Here is a 17,467-nt window from a genome sequence, read left to right on the forward strand (position 1 = left end):
CCCGGCGTGCACCGCCACCGTCTGTCCGACGCACAGTGGGCCAGAAGACCGGCGGAGGCGGACAAAACTCCAGACGCGTTTTAAGCTCCAGAGTCGCTAAATGGGCCTCGAACTGAATGTGTGACCCCACCAATGGATTGCTCTCCGAACGAGGAATCCTTTGGTGGGGTCACACGTTCGGTTCGCGTCCTGTTTAGCGACTCTGGAGCTCGAAACGCGTCTGGAGTTACGGCCGCCGCCGCCGCTCTTCCGGCCCACTGTGCGCCGGACTTCTTCCTCTTTCGTCGGCGCGCTCTGCGGTCTGGGCTCTCTGTTGTGTCGACCCGGATTCGCCTTGCGGAATTAACATCCCTTTGAGGCCGCGGCACGGACACCTACATGAATCAGAATCAGAGGGGAGGGAGGGGAGGGGATGGTTAAGTCAAGAGGAGGGAGCGCGAGGGAGACGGGCTACGCCGGGCTGCGGCGCCGGGCTGCGCCGGGGCTACGCGGAAAGGGCGGGTCATGGTAGTCCCCCTCTATGAAAGGTCCCCGTGGCCGGGGCCGCCGAGGACGGCGAGGCGGCCGTGGTGGAGGCCCGCGCTGGAAAGGGTGGCTTGCTCTTAATGTCCGGGGGGCCAGGCCCGGGGGGGGGGGGGCGGGGCGGGGCGGGGCGCGGCCGAGGCGGGGCGCGGCTGAGGCGGGGCGGTGGCCGCGCGGGGGCCCCAGCCACAAAAAGTGCACTTTGGAGAATAACGGTACAATGCCATTCTAATGGCGGAGAAGACTCTGAATGGACGCCTCTGTAAACGGCCTTCCGTCTGCGATGTATCATAGGGCGTGTGTTCTCGCCGCGCCCCGCCACCCGCCCCGCCCCGCCCCGCCCCGCCGTGCCGAACTCGAATAAGCGCTGTGATTTTCACGCTCGCGGGCCCCTTTTTTGCTGCCTTTCTTTTTCGGCAGCAACAGCAAAACGCGGAGCGCAGGCCACAGCAGTGCAGTGGAACTCGCACAGTGCAGGCACCGCACGTCCGCGGCGCGCTTCCCGCTGAGGTGCGCGCCGCTGTCTGACTGATTGTGATTAACAGCGTGTCTGCAGCGTCACCCCACTGCAATCAAAGCGCCAGGTGCATCATCACTTGTCTTTTTTTGTGGCTTGTATTTTTTTTACGGCGTGGTTCTGCGGAAAGTAAGTCGTGAGGTCACTTTGCTTCTGAATAGTATTTTGCACGGACTCTATTTCACACGTTGTTAGTGATAGGGAGGTGCAGCCACCATCCAACAAGTTTACGCGATACAGTGCAAGGCGGTGGCTTCCCTGCGCTGCTCAGACGAGGCGCGCCGTTTTCAATGAGCAGGTCTCTTGAGGGCAGAGGCAGACAGGCGGGGCCCGCCCGGCGGGGCGATAGTGGCGCATTGGGACGGCGATTCCCAAACTTTTCGACCGCGGTACAAGACCATGCAAATGGGCGACCATTGTGCCCGGCCTGCAGCACGCCTTGCCGCGCCTTGCCGCGCCGTGCGTCCCGAGGGTCGCCGATGACCACTTTCCCAGGCTAAACGGGCCGCACAGTGGGCCAGAAGACCGGTGGAGGCGGACAAAACTCTAGACGCGTTTTGAGCTCCAGAGTCGCTAAATGGGACTCGAATCGAACGTGTGACCCCACCAATGGATTCCTCGTTCGGAGAGCAATCCATTGGTGGGGTCACAAGTAAGGTTCGAGTCCCATTCAGCGACTCTGGAGCTCAAAACGCGTCTTGAGTTTTGGCCGCCTGCACCGGTCTTTTCTAGCCCACTGTGGGCCGAAGCGCTGCCGGCCGGACAGTCGCTCCGTCTCTCTCGCACCCTCGCGGGCCGCCCCACGAGTGCGAGAGAGACAGAGCTCTCGGAATCAGTCTGCAGGCAGGGCCGAGGCAGGGCCGACCGGAAGAGCGATAAAGCAGCGGGGAGGAACGGCGCAAGTTTTCGCGTCGACTCGTCCGGGATTCAGACTAGCAGTGTGGCGGTCGCAGGAACGGTTTGCCTGCCGGGAGGTGACACGCAAAGGGAAGAAGAGACAAATGCAATTTTTTATTAGTTTAAAAACATGTGCAAAAGAAACTAAAAAGTTCAATTGTGAAATAAATTTAAAAAAAAACGCGGAATTTTTTTTTGAATGCCCTTTAGTTACTGGCATGGTTTATAAAACTTCGACTAAAATAACGCCGCGCTTGTAACCGCAAGCGTTTCGTTGGGTACAAAAGCGCCTAGCCTAACAAGCCAGAAAGCGGTATGGCTGCTAGATGGAGCGGGGTGATGTTGTTATCCATCACCTACATTCATAACACGCACAGAGACGTAATGCGAGGAAAGGCATTCCGCGCTGTCTCTCTCGCACTCACGGGGCTGTCCGCGGGGGTGCGAGAGAGACAGGAGACCCGGGTTCGGAATGCAGCGCTACGCATTCTGCGCGGATACGCCGTGCCTTATGAATGGCCCGAACTATCAACCGAGTTTGCGCCATCAGCGCGCCGCCCCGGCCTCGGCCCCGGTCGGGCGCGAACCTCGAACCTTCAACTTGGCGCTGCCGCGCTGCCGCGGAAAATCTTCCCCTTGATAAAATTCATCGGAGGACGGCCGGGCCGCGCCGAGCCGCGCCACACCCCGATTTGCATAGGCGATTATCTGATGAATAGTCAAGTGACATTTTGTAAGGTCGGCCGCGCCTCGGCCGCGCCCTGCGGCCACGGGGCTCTTCAATGGGCGCGTCCACGCCGCGGTGGCCGAGTGGGTAGAGGCGTGCGTTTCCGGAGCCGAAGGTGAGCGGTTCGATTCCCGAGGCGAGAATTTTTTTTTCTGTTTGTAGATGGAAAAGAACTCAAGTCAAGTCAGAGCTGCCGCGTGCTGCCGAGAGGGACTCTCCATCGAGGGCTGAGAGGGTGATTTTCTGATTCTCCGCGCGATTTTACAGCAGCGTCCGGCTACCCTTTTTTTTTTCTCCGTCCCAGCGCGAGTGTGTCATCGGACAATTAGCACCACACGAAATGTGGCGAAAAAACAAACAGCCAACGAGCCGTTCAATTCGACGCGCGTTATCGCAATGAAGGCTCTCTCGCTGCGAGCCGAAATGAGAAATAATGGCGGACGTGGCGGATTGGCTCCGTGACGCATTACTTGGCCTGCTGCAGCAGCACTGTCGCGCGGGGCGGGGCGGGCGGGCGGGGCGGGGCGGGGCGGGGCGGGGCGGGGGGGCGGGGCGGGGCGGGGCGGGGCGGGGCGGGGCGGGGCGTGCTGACCCATTTGCGAATTGATAAATAGCGGAGCGACCGTAATGCGGTCCAACGGCGACATGACGGACGCAATGGCCGCGGCCAGCCCGGCCAGGAAGACACACGCAGCCACACTGTCAAAATCAAGTTGGTAAAATCCAAAATAAATTTGTAAAAAAACAACCAGCAAACTGAGTCAAAAAAAAAAAAAAACCGCCATGCTATTATTAAATTTACAAAAAATGGTGATTTTTTTTAGCCACATTTTTTTTAGCGGGAGATTGCATTCTTTTTTATATTACCTTTTTTCAGAGGAAGGGCACCAAAAATGTTAAGGGAGGAGGCAGGCGAGTCAGTGAAATAAATTCAGAGACGGTTTGGACGCCGGGACGCACATCCTCGCTTTACACTAATACAGACTAACATGTCGCTCCGGTGATAACACACATACACACTCACACTGACACACACACACACACACACACACACACACACACACACACAAGTGCCTGAGGCACCTTAACACGAAAAGGGTTGACCCTTGAATGGGCGCGCCCCTGTCTCCCTGTCTCTGCGCTCCACCCCTGCCGATATTCTCTCTCTCTCTCTCTCTCTCTCTCTCTCTCTCTCTCTCTCTCTCTCTCTCTCTCTCTCTCCCTCCCTCCAACCCCTCCGTTCCCTCTGTCCCGCCCTCCACGTTATTCTGTCTTCCACTTTAATTTTATTTCCCTCCTTAAAAAGAAAAAAAAAGGCCGGCAGGGTTGTCAAGCATTCGCATTAGGCGAATTAAATTCAGGCGGGAGGGCAAGAGGGAGTTCCAGGTGCGAGGCAGGGAAGGGGGAGGGGGGGAGGGGATTATAGATGAGCAGAAGACGCCCGGTGTAAAATTTCAAGCCATGACCTTCATTACAGAAATTGGACATCCCAAGGGCGGGCAGCGCAAGAAAAGGTCCTTTTTTGCGTTTCCGCCGTTACAAGTCGGTCCGTTTGAACAACGAGATTAATCACCGCAAGAGACCCGGATAAACACCCCCACCCCTCCTAAAAAATATAGAAAAATTCGAGGAGGAAAAAGTAGAGGGATACATGGTGAAACTTGCAAGGCGGCTTGGCTTCACACACGATTTGGCGGAAAGGGAAAAAGCGGATCCCTCCCTTGCCGCGCACCTGCGCGTCCTCCGCCGCCATCCAGCCGGAAGCGGGCGAAAGGCGATATTAAAATATAATGCGAATCTGGCGGGGCCGCTGCCAGGCCACTGCGAGGCCACTGCGACGCCACTGCGAGGCCACTGCGAGGCCACTGCCAGGCCACTGCGAGGCCACTGCGAGGCCACTGCCAGGCCACTGCCAGGCCACTGCGAGGCCGCTGCCAGGCCACTGCCAGGCCGCTGCGAGGCCACTGCGAGGCCACTGCGAGGCCGCTGCCAGGCCACTGCGAGGCGGGCTGGGCTGGCGAGGCTGCATCGGGATCCAGGCCGCGGCCCGTCGGCCCGTCGCCCTTCAAAGTGCATCCAGTCGCTCGGGGCGAACCAAGGAAACTGCTGAAATTGTGTGGAAGGGGCACTGGAAAAAAAACCTGGTTGAGATGCAGGGAGAAAATTTTGACGGTGAAACTAGCCATTCCAGGGATTTTTCGAAGCGAAGCTGACACTTGTACTGCTATTTCTCTTGGTCGAAAAACGGGTTCCATGGGGTTGGGTCTAGTTTCGGCCGACTTTGAGATCTCAAGAGTCGAACCTGTGCTGTGCCGGCTCCACCGTTTTTGTTTGTAGACTTGGCCCTCTAGCGCCCGCAGAAGCGAGGGTAGGCAACACGCCGAACGCGCGTGACTTGGGCTGCCATTACCATTAAGGGCTAGACCACACTTGTATGCAAAAGCTCTCACGACGCAACAGTTACCAACCCCAGTCCGCCTTCAAGGCAAACTCCTTCAGACAGTCACCCAGTAGGCAGCACGAGGTTCAGTCCGTCGTGGGAATGTTTGCCTACTTAGGTGGCAACACCGTCAGCCAGGGCGCTTCGCAAGGCATTAGTGTACCAGCCAGCCCGGCCAGTCCGGCCAGCCCACCGGCAGCAGGCCACGTGATGTATCGCCGAAATGGCATCCCGATTTATTACAGCCGAGATACATGGCCAAGGCCAGATAGGCTGCAGCGCCCTCGCAACTGTATCAATGTTATAAACATGGCCGCGCCGTATTGGCTATTGCGTCCAATCAAAACGCGGGGCTGTCCCAGGCTGTCCCACACGAACGGGGCACTTCATCAAGAGAGCGCCCGGCCCGGCAGTGCGATGCTGACTCCGCGATCGTTTCTATCAATTAAATTGGCCCGGAACATTGGCACGCCGCTCGCAAATATTGCCACCAATTTGAGGGGATATTAAGACCTGAGACAAGAAAAAGACGATCGAAGCACTCTCTGTTCCCCGCACTTTTTTTTTCTGCTCCCCGCCTGCTTGTCTGTGCGAGAATTAAATAGATGCAATCAATAACGCCATTATTTACCAGTCCAAACGAAGAGTCCGCCGCGCCCCAGGTTTCCCGATTCGGCAGTACGAAAACGGAACGCGACGCCCGGAATGGCCGCTCGATTTTAAGGGGTTTCCGATGCTGAAAGGGGTGCTTCTGTTTTGTTGATTTACTGGTGCGGTCTCCTGCGGATAATCTCGAAACCGGCGTATCGGCTCCTTTTTGTAACTTTGCGTCAAGAATTTTAATCTGAGAGCTTTTTTTTTTTTTTTTTTTTTTTTTAAATTTGCATTTTTGGAATTGCTCGCTCTGGATTTTGTTTTCGGGGCCACCGCGAAGTCTCCCCTGTTTCGGTCCGTTCGTTTTACGGCCCGGGATAATCAACTGGTGATCCCGCTGGAAGACAGAGCGCTTGCTAGTGGACCAGTCATCTCGTCTCGGAGATTGTGCGGCCAGTCAGACTGCACTCGCTGCTGCACAAAGTAATTATATTCCGGCTTTATTTTCATGCCTTTTCCGCCGAAGCGCGCAAAGAGAGAGGCGAGGTCAGGCTGCTGAGATCGTCAGAATATGAAGAGGGAGAGAGAGGGGGAAAGAGAGCGCCGCTTTGAAGGTCCAGGACTCCAGGACAGGGTCGGCCCATCCAGGCAAGCCGTCCCAGTGCTGAATCCGCAGTTTATGATGCCAGGCTTTGGAATAGAATGAAGTTGTCTCCATTGCCGTCTCTCTGTGCCTCTCCCTCCCCTCTCTCTCTCTCTCTCTCTCTCTCTCTCTGTCCCTCCCTGAGAGTGGGAGGAGGGGGACGAAGACAGGGGACGGAGGAAATGCAACGCCATGCGTTGCCTACCGCATTCTGGTTACGCTGACGAAAGACGGCGATTACCTATGTCGAGATGAGACGAGCGGACGAACGGGCGGACAGACAGACAGTCAGACAGACACACAGACAGACACAGTGGCGTAGGTTAGGGGGAGGGATGACACACTACGTGCAAACTTTGCGCCCCGGGACGCATAACATGCGGGCCCCACCCGCCCCTCCCCGCCCACCCCGCCCCGCCACGCCACGCCCGCGCACCGCGACACCCGTGACAAGCCGAACCGCCGAATAATTAATTCCTGGCCATAAATGAATGTGACCCACATATTCATTGCGCGCGTTTCAACCGCGCAGAGGGAAAAAGGGGGGGGGAGTAGAATCGCGTTGGAAGAGTCCGAAAGAGACGTGAGTGCGCTCTACTCGGACAACATCAATCCTAAATAATTATTTTTACTTTTATATTCATCGTGTTTTTAAAAGAAAAATTAATCCGGGACTGACTTTATTACTTACTTGTAGGAACTTTGGTGCTCACTGTAAAAAATAATTCCAAGACGCACGGTAAGACTGGATCTTCCAGGACCGTCCTGGTTTGCCTATGTATGTAGCATAGGAGAAACCAGGACGGCCCTGGAAGGTCCAGGACCGAGTCTCACCGTGCGCAAAAAGCGTTCTCCAAATTTTTCGACCTGCATAAACAACCGTGCAGTACGTTTGTTCGCGTGAGCGAAGTTGTGAGTGCTACCGATCGCGGGGCTGTGCGCTCTCCGTGGGAGCTCTACCTGGGAGCCCTACCTGGGAGCGCGGCACCGAGCGGCGTGTGAGCGCTACAAGGTGCGAGTGGCGGGGCCCTGGGCCGCCCTGGGCCGCCCTCGGCCAGGTCTACCGCGCCGGGGCTCAAGCTGTCTCCAAACGCAGGTGTGGCATAATTGCAAAAGCGGGGCTGAGTAAGGGGGTCGGAGAGTGGAAGGGGAGGGGTGAAGGACGCTCTGGGATCACCCAGGACCGGGATCAGTATCGGAAGGGGTGGTGGGGGTAGAAAAGAGGCGGGGGGGGGGGCGTGGCAGAACAGTTGAAGCCGCGACAGAGGCAATTTCCGGTCCCGGGCCGCACAGACGCGGCCAGACGATGCCCAGGTACGACCCTCTTATCGAATTAGTATTTCTCGGCACCGAATCTCCCCGGGCAGCACCGTGACGTCAAGGAGTTCCAGCCTTTCTGGAGTCCGCGCTCGCACAGTGTGCCAGAAGACCGGCGCCGGCGGCCAAGACTCTAGACGCGTTTTGAGCTCCAGAGTCCCTAAGCAGGACTCGAAGCGAACGTGTGACCCCACCAATGGATTGCTCTCCGAACGAGGAATCCATTGATGGGGTCACACGTTCAGTTCGAGTCCCATTAAGCGCCTCTGGAGCTCGAAACGCGTCCGGGATTTCAACCGCCGCCACCGGTCTTCTGGCCCACGGTGGCGCCCAACTCGGCAGGCAGTCTTGGCCGGATTCGGCAGGGAGCGCCGGAACTCGGCCGGAGCTTTACAGTGCGCAACTTTGGCACCTAAGTCGTGGCAGCGCCGTCGCAAAACAATTGGTGGAAAAGGGATGAGCGTGCCGAGAACGTCACTGTGGCCTCCAAGCGGACGGACAGACAGACAGGCAGGCAGGCAGGCAGGCAGGCAGGCAGGCAGACAGACAGACAGACAGACGACAGACAGACAGACAGACAGACAGACAGGCAGGCAGACAGACAGACAGGCAGACAGACAGACAGGCAGACAGACAGACAGGCAGACAGACAGACAGACAGACAGACAGACAGACAGACAGACAGGCAGGCAGACAGACAGGCAGACAGACAGACAGACAGACAGACAGACAGACAGACAGACAGACAGGCAGGCAGACAGACAGACAGGCAGACAGACAGACAGACAGACAGACAGACAGACAGACAGACAGACAGACAGACAGACAGACAGACAGACAGACGGACAGACAGACAGACAGACAGACAGGCAGACAGACAGACGGGCGGATGAAAGACGGACGTCGCGGACCAGCTTTCCAATTATCGATTTCAGCAGGAAACGGGCTGACCAATGGACAAGATTCTCTTTGATTAGATCCGGTACGATCGCTACCGCTTCCCCTCCAGAGATGATCCCCCTCCCGGAGGCAGGAATAGATATGAACTAAGGAGGTACAGCTGTTGCTCGTCCTCATACATTTCTCTGATTGGACAGCTGAAAGGGACCGGAGAAAGGGGGGGGGAGGGGGACAGACAAAGGCAGACGGGATAAAGCGGTAACGAAGCCGCCAATGCAGCGAATGAGCCCTGCTCGAATTTTGCGACCAAAGATGAAAAAACAAAACAAAATAATTATCCACAGACAAAACTGCCATTTTCACCGATTTTCACTCTTTTGAGCGCGTTGCTCATTGTGTGGTGAAGGGGACAAAACGCGGCGCGGACTGGGATGACGAGCGTTTCACCGCCCCGGCGCCTCTGTCTGTGTGAGTGTGTGTGTGTGTGTGTGTGTGCGACTGCGAGGCAGCAGCGTCTGTGTGTGAATCGGTATTTGTGGATCTCGTGCTTCGGTTCACTTCGCCTGCATGCGTGTCCGTGTGTGTTGCTCGCCTGTGTGTGTGCGCCATCAATGAGCGTGCTGCTGCCGGGATGCGGGTCAGCAGTGCCTGTGCGCGCGAGCTCACGCACGAGCGCGCACACACACGCACACACACACACACACACACACACACACACACACACACACACACACACACACACACACACATGCGCATACGCGCGCGCTGCCAGCCACCGCCTGTGAAAGCGAGGATAGGCCACGCTCTCCGCGCGCGTGATTTCGGGATGCCTAACCCCCGGGCGCTCAGTGGGCCAGAAGACCGGTGGCGGCGGCCGAAATTCTAGAAGCGTTTTGAGAGCTCCAGAGTCGCTAAACAGGACTCGAACCGAACGTGTGACCCCCACCAATGGATTCCTCGCTCGGAGAGCAATCCATTGGTGGGGTCACACGTTCGTTTCGACTCGCATTCAGCGACTCTGGAGCTCAAAACGCGTCCGGGATTTCAACCGCCTCGGCCGGTCTTCTGGCCCACTGCGGGGCGCCTCCGTCGCTCTGTCCCTCTCGCAAAACGCTCCATATGAGCCACGAGGGGTGCGAGAGCGACAACGAGCGACTCGAAAACGCTTCGCTCGGCGGAATCAGAAGGGGAGGGGGACGGAGGGGGAGGAGACATCGACGCGACAAGCGCTGGGAAACGGGCGGAATGTGGTCGCGTGTGAATATGCGTTTACGCTCGGTATGTGAGTACACACACACGTGCGCTCGCCGACGGGGACATGCTGATGGCGGCGGATAAGGCGAGGCGACGCCCGGATTAACACACGCACCATATCCGGTTGCGCCGCACGCGGGGCCGCACGCGCGCCACTCGGCGTGTCCCTTCCCTCAAGTGCCTGGCCGTCAACGCCGTCAACGCCGTCAACGCCCGAGGCGAGGCCCGGCGCGCTCGCGTGCCCGCCGGCCGTGACGACCGCGCTTTTATAATCCGTTATCGCTAATTTGTTTTGTCGGGGATGCGTGGCCCGCGTGCCTTGCTTATGGACTCTCTCTCTCTCTCTCTCTCTCTCTCAACATGTCGAAAAGCCGCGCGCTGCCGCCGTCGCCAGCGGTGTTTCCAAAACAGAGGCCGCGCCCCGCGCCCGCCCCGCGCGGCGTTATCTGCCACGCCGCCACGTTTGTGTTATTGCACCCGAAGCAGGCGGAGCCGGCGAAGCACAAACAGGCGCCTTGCTTTCGTTGCGGTATGAGCTCGCGGCAAATCTATCAGTGGGCGCGCCACTCTCTCGCGTGACGCGTCGTGAGTGCGAGAGAGACAGTGTGAGCCACGCGTTTTGAGCTCCAGAGTCGCTAAGCAGGACTCGAACGGAGCGTGTGACCCCACCAATGGACTGCTCTCCGGACGAGGAATCCATTGGTGGGGTCACACGTTCGGTTCGAGGCCTGTTTAGCGACCCTGGAGGACGAAATGCGTCTAGAGTTTTGGCCGCATCTTTCGGTCTTCTGGCCCACTGTGCCGCGGTCCGAGCTGAGACGCGCTTGACGGAAGTGAAAATGTCTGGCGGGCGGTCTCGCCGTGAAATACGAGGCATATCCTTCCCCATATCGGCGAGGTTCTCCAGGAGGCGGGCCCACCAATCAGTCGGATCGACTCGCCGAGGTGCAAGTGCAGCAGTATGACAAACTGCCTGGCGAGGCGGCGCGCAGCGCAGCGCGCCGAGGCGGGGAGCACTGGACCATGAGATCATTCTCACCCCGACCCCTGCCTGCCGGGCTTGCTCCAGCCCTCTCCAGCCCCCAGGCTGGCTGGCTGGCTGCCTGGCTGGCTGCCTGGCTGCCTGGCTGGCTGCCTGGCTGCCTGGCTGGTCGCGTTGCCCCCTCCCCCGCGCGTGGTTTAGATCGCCATGCCCTTGACGTAAATTACGTCGCGATCATGATAATCCGGCCGCGGAAGCAACTCGAGCGTCCCCCTCCCCCACTCCAGTGGGTGAAAGGTGCGCTGCGGGGGCGGGGCGGGGCGGGCGGGGCGGGGCGGGGCGGGGCGGGGCGGGGCGGGGCGGGGCGGAAGGGTCTGCTGTTAACGGGTCTGCTGAAGAAAGGCGGGGCGGGGAGGGGACATTCCAATCTTTCTAGAGGGGGTATAAGCGAAGGGATGCACAGCCACGCGCATGTTTTCTAACAATGCTGCTGACGTGACGCCGAAATATTCGGGATGTGTTTTTGGAACTGCGCTGCACGGGGGTCTTGAGGTGGGCCCGAGTCCGGACTCGACCGCAGCAGTTTCATATATGCCGGGGCCGTAGCGCCGCTACACTCGAATAATCAATCCGGAATATGTATCGCACACTGCAGTATCGAGAGTATCGCCGATGCAATGAAACTGCGGACAACAGGCAAAGTTTTCCTCGGCTGCACCGCCGGGCCGGACCCGGCCGGGCCGCACGCTGGCGGTCGCTCCGTCTCTCTCGCACCTCAGCGCCACGCCGCACGAGTGCGAGAGAGACTATTTCGGATTCAGTCTGCCGGAGGGGGACGCACAGTGGGCCAGAAGACCGGTGGGGTGGACAGAACTCCAGACGCGTTTTGAGCTCCAGAGTCGCTAAATGGGACTCGAACCGAACGTGTGACCCCACCAATGGATTGCTCTCCGAACGAGGAATCCATTGGTGGGGTCACACGTTCGTTTCGAGTCCCATTTAGCGACTCTGGAGCTCAAAACGCGTCTAGAGTTTTGTCCGCCTCCACCGGTCTTCTGGCCCACTGTGGGACGGCGCGCCGGACAGCAGTCGCTTGGGCCGGAATGTGGACACTACGGCGTACCTCAGCCATAGACGCGTCTAGCCGGCAGGGGCGTAATGAAAGGGGGAGGGGGGTGATATGGGGCCTCGCGCGCCATTCCCTTGAGGGGCCGCACCTGAGGGCCGCTAGGGTGTAGCGGGTGTGTGTCTAAGGGGGCTCACACAGCAATCAACATCACAATAATCATTTTTGTTCTGACAACACACTGAACCCATGTCACCAATTTTTGGACGTTTGTCTGATGCGATTTTGCGCCTGAGCGCTTTGCGTACAAATCTGTTTCGCAGCAAAAAATTGTGAGAGAAATCTTTACATTTTGAATCAAATTAACTAAAAAGTCTAATTTTCCCGTGGAAAATGACTAAAGAGTAGCAAATGAATTACGGATGAAAAAACTAGGAAAAACCTCAGTTTTTTTCGTTTTTGCTTTTTGTTTGAGCCGCCGGCTGCCGCGCAGCACCAACTTTTTTGAATTCTGTAGCAGAAAGCAGACGCCGCACATTAGCTCCTTTATCTCCCCCAAATTGAGCCCCATTTTTGGCCCGCCCTTCTATTCAAAAAATAGGGGGAGGGCCTATGCATTTGCCTTTGTGTCTGTGTGTTGTTGTTGTTGTTGTTGTAGTTGTTGTTGTTGTTGGCGTCTGTGTACAAGGAAGGAGTTGAGCTAGAGTAACCAGATTTGGAGGGTACTTCAGGAGTACCGTCCAAACAAATAATCCGGTGGTGCAAATCCCGTCCGGGTCGCACAAGGTCTGCTGCAGGTGCATCATGGTTTACATGAGCGGGAGGGGGATTTCCGCCATTATTGGTGCTAGCAGGGCACATAGGGGTATTTTTGGAATCGGGGCGACGAGACAAGATGAATGGACCTGGTCCCGACCCCATCGGCCGCTTTTACGAGTTGGCCAGATCAGGATCTTCAAAAAAGGGGGTCGACCGACTAAAAAAAAATATTGCAGATTTCGATTGGTCTCAGCAAGACCTTTTCAACGAGGGTCGGAAAGGGGTCCAGGAGCCCGACTTCGTATATTAGTCACATCAGGATCTTGAAAAAAGGGGGTCGACCGACTGAAAATTTTTACTTAAGTTTTGGATAGGTCTTGGCAAGACCTCTTCAACGAGGGGTCGGAAGGGGGGTCCAGGAGCCCGGCTTCATGAGTTATGGGGAAAAGTGCGACGGACTCGTTTTGCGCTCCTGCTGTGCCTCTATTGCAAGGAGTTGCAGTAGCATGGCAAATATGGGTATTTTCAGAATGAGGGCGAAGAGACAAATGTAATGGGCATATTCCAAGGACAGTTGGAGTAAAAAGTGTAAGGACTATTGCATATTGTGAATAGAAGGGCGGGCCTAAGTCACGATGGTACATCGATAACTGTGCTTTACCCGTTCACGGGGTGTGTGATGCGAGCGGGCCGAAGGCCCGGGCCTTCGACTGGCCAAGTTGGGTCTGATGCGAGGGCCGAAGGCCCGAGAAAAGGCCGCCGGCAGGCCAAGCTGGGCCGGCCCCCTGTCGAACCGAGTTGCCGGCGCAGCGAAGCGGAGCTGGCAACTCGGTTCGACGGAAGGGCGGGCCCTAGCTTGTTAATCCTTACACACCGTCATTAGGGCTATCGGGGCGGGGCGTGGCGGGGCGGGGCGGGGCGGGGCGGGTGGACCTGAGGATGAAGGAGCAAAACGCCGCCCGCCGCGCCACTACTGCACAGAGGGCCAAAATTAATTTTAAAAAACCCCCCCCCCCTCCCCGCCGGCACGCATGCGCAGAACGGCCCCCATTCAAACAAGCCCCACCAGATAAGTCTGGCCGCCACTATTTATCCGGGATGGCCCAGCCGAAGGCCGAGGCCCGGAGGCTCTGCCCCGGGCGTTGCAGTGTGCAGGGCGGACGCACCGGGGGGCTCAGGCGAGGCAGGGCACACTCAAGGGGGTGCGGCCGGGGCAGGGCTAGCCCCACGATCTACCGCCTCGCCTCGCCTCAACAGATATACGCGTCTCGCTTCTTGCCGCGACCCGCATCTGACTATCTCTCTCCTTAATGGACAGCAGGATGCTCCGGCCGGGCAAACACACTGTAATGAGCCGCGAAGAAAAACACTCGCCAGGGACGCGGGGCAAAACCCTCACGGCCAGCCTTTAATCCCGCTGCAATCTCGGCAAGGCGGTGCGGGAAGGGGAGACTTACACAGTGGGCCAGAAGACCGGTGGAGGCGGCCAAATCTCTAGACCCGTTTCGAGCCCCTCGCTAAATGGGACTCGAACCGAACGTGTGACCCCACCAATGGATTCCTCGTTCGGAGAGCAATCCATTGATGGGGTCACTCGTTCGGTTCCAGGCCTGTTTAGCGACTCTGGAGCTCAAAACGCGTCTGGAGTTTTTGGAACGTCATGGAAGAACATGATTGTCTCCAACCAAATGGGCTGGAGAAAGCGTCGCGTCGCGGGATTCAGATGCGTGCGACGTTCTTGGCCTTAAAGAAGATAAAACGGCTCCCGCACCACTTTTGCCCCGCCTTTTGGTATTTTCCCCCCTCGCTGCCCCGAAAGGCAGCAGGGTGTGTACAAGAGCGATGGGAAATTCAGCGGCACGCGAAAAAGGCCTTGGAAAAGTGTGCCAGCGGGGCGCCCGGCCCGGCCCGGCCCGGCCCGCCTGGTGGCCTCCTCAAGTCCCGCTGCCGCGCCCCACCGCACGGGCCGGCAAGGCGGCACGACCGCGACGCAAGGTTAAGGTTGCAAGAGATGGAACATCGCACAGATTTATGTGCCGCTAAGCGCGGCCCACTGCAGCAGTACAGTCACACAAAGACTCTCCCGCAGGCAAAGTGCGGCGCGGTTCGTCAGCACCCTCCAACTCCCGCCTCCTTTCCGTCCGTCCGTCCGTCCGTCCGTCCGTCCGTCTTTCTGTCTGTCCGCCTGTCTGTCTGTCTGTCTGTCTGTCTGTCCCTCCCTTTCTGGTAACTTTCCTCGAGGTGTCTGCCGCACCGAGTACGCAAGACCCGCACTTGGTCGCTCTATCTCTGTCGCACCTGTGCGGTACACCCCGTGAGCGAGAGAGACACACAAGCGGCAGGTCGCATCCCGCCCGCTGGCACGCGTTCAAGACGCGCCACACTCCCTACAAGCCCTCGGCAAGCCCTGGCATAAATTTGAGAGCATCAATGCTGTCGGGCCCGCCGGTCCCAACAAGCAGTGCTACCTGACCTAGAACCCCCGTGCCCTGGAGTGCCTCACTGGGCGGTGTGATGCCAGCCACCATCGGCCCTTCCCTAGCCCTGGAGCCGAGCCCTACAGGCCTTACAAGCCCTGCAGGCCCTACAGTACAGCAGGCCCGCGTCAGGCAGACCTGTGGGAGGAATGTCGCAGCACATGGCGCATGTGTTTTTATTAAAAGCGTAGGGTCCGCGCTGGGAACATATTTATTGCACAACATCGCCCAGAGGGCCGCGCCACCCCAGCCGGCTCCCCCCCCCCCCCCCCCCCCCCCGGCCGACCGCGAACCAGAGAGAGGGGCTGTGGGGCCTCGGCGAGGGCCTCGGGGTGCAGCAAGCGCCCTCGCAACATGATAATCCAAGGGATTGTTTCCCGAATCCGGAATGCAAGCCTCCGGAGAAAAGTGGGGCGACGACTTCGGCACCGCTCGGCTGTCGTCGGCTTTCGCGCCTCGGGGGCCCGAAGCCGTGCCCGAAGGTGCCCGAGGGCTTGCCCGAAGGCCCGAAGGCCCGAACGCGGAAGCGGCCACGAATACGATCAACTGGATGACGGTCGTAGGAGACCAGTCGGTTGCCATCGGTGTGGAGCAGCGCGGCCGGCAGGCCCGTTGCGGTCGGGGCGGGCCGGGAGGGTGGCTCTGCTTTTGGGCGTTAGCAGTGTGAGCAGCGTGAGCAGCGTTAGCAGTGGCGAAAACCGGACCGGGAAGAAGCGGAGGGCGTTTAGCGCGCGCCGTTGGGCCGTTAGGGAGAGCAGCAGCCGTTATCCCCTCCCCGCCTCTCTCTCTCTCTCTCTCTCTCTCTCTCTCTCTCTCTCTCTCTCTCTCTCTCTCTCTCTCTCTCTCTCTCTCGCTCTCGTTAGCAGGGCCTGCCGCCTTATCTGACTAATCAGTCCGGGGCAAGTTCGGATTTCGGCCCGAAGCTCGCCAAGCTCTTATGCGGGGCTTTAAAGCGTCGTTTCCGGCACGCTCGTTTATAACTCCGCCCCGACTTTTTTTGCCGGTTTCGAAACAGTTAACAAGTGCGGGCGGTTTTGAAAGTTGCCGCGTGTGCGGAGTCCACCGCGCGCCGAAAGCTACTTTGTGAGTCACGCCACAGAGAAAGGAGTGTGTGTGTGTGTGGGGGGGGGGGGGGGGGGGGGCTGTGGCTGTGGGTGGGTGTGGGTGTGCGCTGTCGCCGGGATCGAGTAGGCCGGGCATTGTTTTAAAACCCGCGACCGTGACCACCACAACGAGCAAGGCAGGGAGGGCCGCACGGAGTCTGGAGAAAGAATTGACGTGGATAAAGCTAGAACATCTGAACCAGCTCACCCTGGTGCTGGCAATGCTGGCGATGCTGGAGGGCGGAGAGTGGCGCCGCCCCGCCCCACGCCGAGCTTTCTTTCGGGCAGGTACGCCCCGCCCCGCCCCGTCCCGCCCGGCGCAGCCCAGCGCCACCGCTGTGACTGACGACCTATGAGTTTCTCTCCCGCTCTCTTGCAATATAACTTTTCCCAAGGCGCGCACCACGGCGCCACCGCGACCCCCTCCCCCTGTCTTCTTTTCCCTCGTTCCCAATCACAGTAGACAAGGCCCGCGGAAGACTGAAAATGGACAGGGCCGCGCAGTGTTACTGCTGGCACAGAACTGACCGGGGCGATGAAACTCAAACAGCGACGAGGGGGCGAGGGGTGGAGTGGATGGCAAACTTTGGTTTTATCCTCTCGGACTGGTGTTTGTTGCTGCTCTGCCCTTCCAGCGTGCCTCCAGTCAGCCTCCAGTGAGCCTCCAGCGTGCCTCCAGCGAGCCTCCAGCGAGCCTCCAGCGTGCCTCCAGTGAGCCTCCAGTGAGCCTCCAGCGTGCCTCCAGCGAGCCTCCAGCGTGCCTCCAGTGAGCCTCCAGTGAGCCTCCAGCATGCCTCCAGTGAGCCTCCAGCGTGCCTCCAGCGAGCCTCCAGCGTGCCTCCAGTGAGCCTCCAGTGAGCCTCCAGCGTGCCTCCAGCGAGCCTCCAGCGTGCCTCCAGTGAGCCTCCAGCATGCCTCCAGCGTGCCTCCAGCGAGCCTCCAGCGTGCCTCCAGTGAGCCTCCAGTGAGCCTCCAGCGTGCCTCCAGCGTGCCTCCAGCGTGCCTCCAGCGTGCCTCCAGCGTGCCTCCAGCGTGCTTCCAGGGGCCACTGACTGGGCGAGCTCGCATTCATTATGCCCTTCGGAGCGTTTGGCACGTTGGTCGGCTTTAGACCGCTTTGACCCACACACACACGCTCACACACTCACACACTCACACACTCAGACCCTGCTCAATTCAAGCACGCAGTGGGCCTCAAGGGGCTCCGCCGGGGCGGGGCTCGACCGACCGGCCGGGCTTCGGCTGTCATGTCTGCCCCACCCTGCAGCG

The 17,467-nt window shown here is 58.8% G+C and overlaps 1 protein-coding gene across 1 annotated transcript in view; it reads right to left on the reverse strand.

Moving 5' to 3' along the window:
- The window catches only part of LOC117645294 (RNA-binding protein Musashi homolog Rbp6), a 310,020-nt gene that overhangs the window by 179,207 nt on the left and 113,346 nt on the right, over positions 1-17,467 (reverse strand). Inside the window, exon 5 of the mRNA XM_034385367.1 lies at positions 7,771-7,806. Within this exon, the coding sequence (XP_034241258.1) occupies positions 7,771-7,806 (36 nt within the window). The remainder of the gene's footprint in view (positions 1-7,770; positions 7,807-17,467) is intronic.

The sequence above is a fragment of the Thrips palmi genome, unplaced genomic scaffold (assembly GCF_012932325.1).
Source record: "Thrips palmi isolate BJ-2018 unplaced genomic scaffold, TpBJ-2018v1 HiC_scaffold_18, whole genome shotgun sequence".
In the NCBI taxonomy this organism is placed as follows: Eukaryota; Metazoa; Arthropoda; class Insecta; order Thysanoptera; family Thripidae; genus Thrips; species Thrips palmi.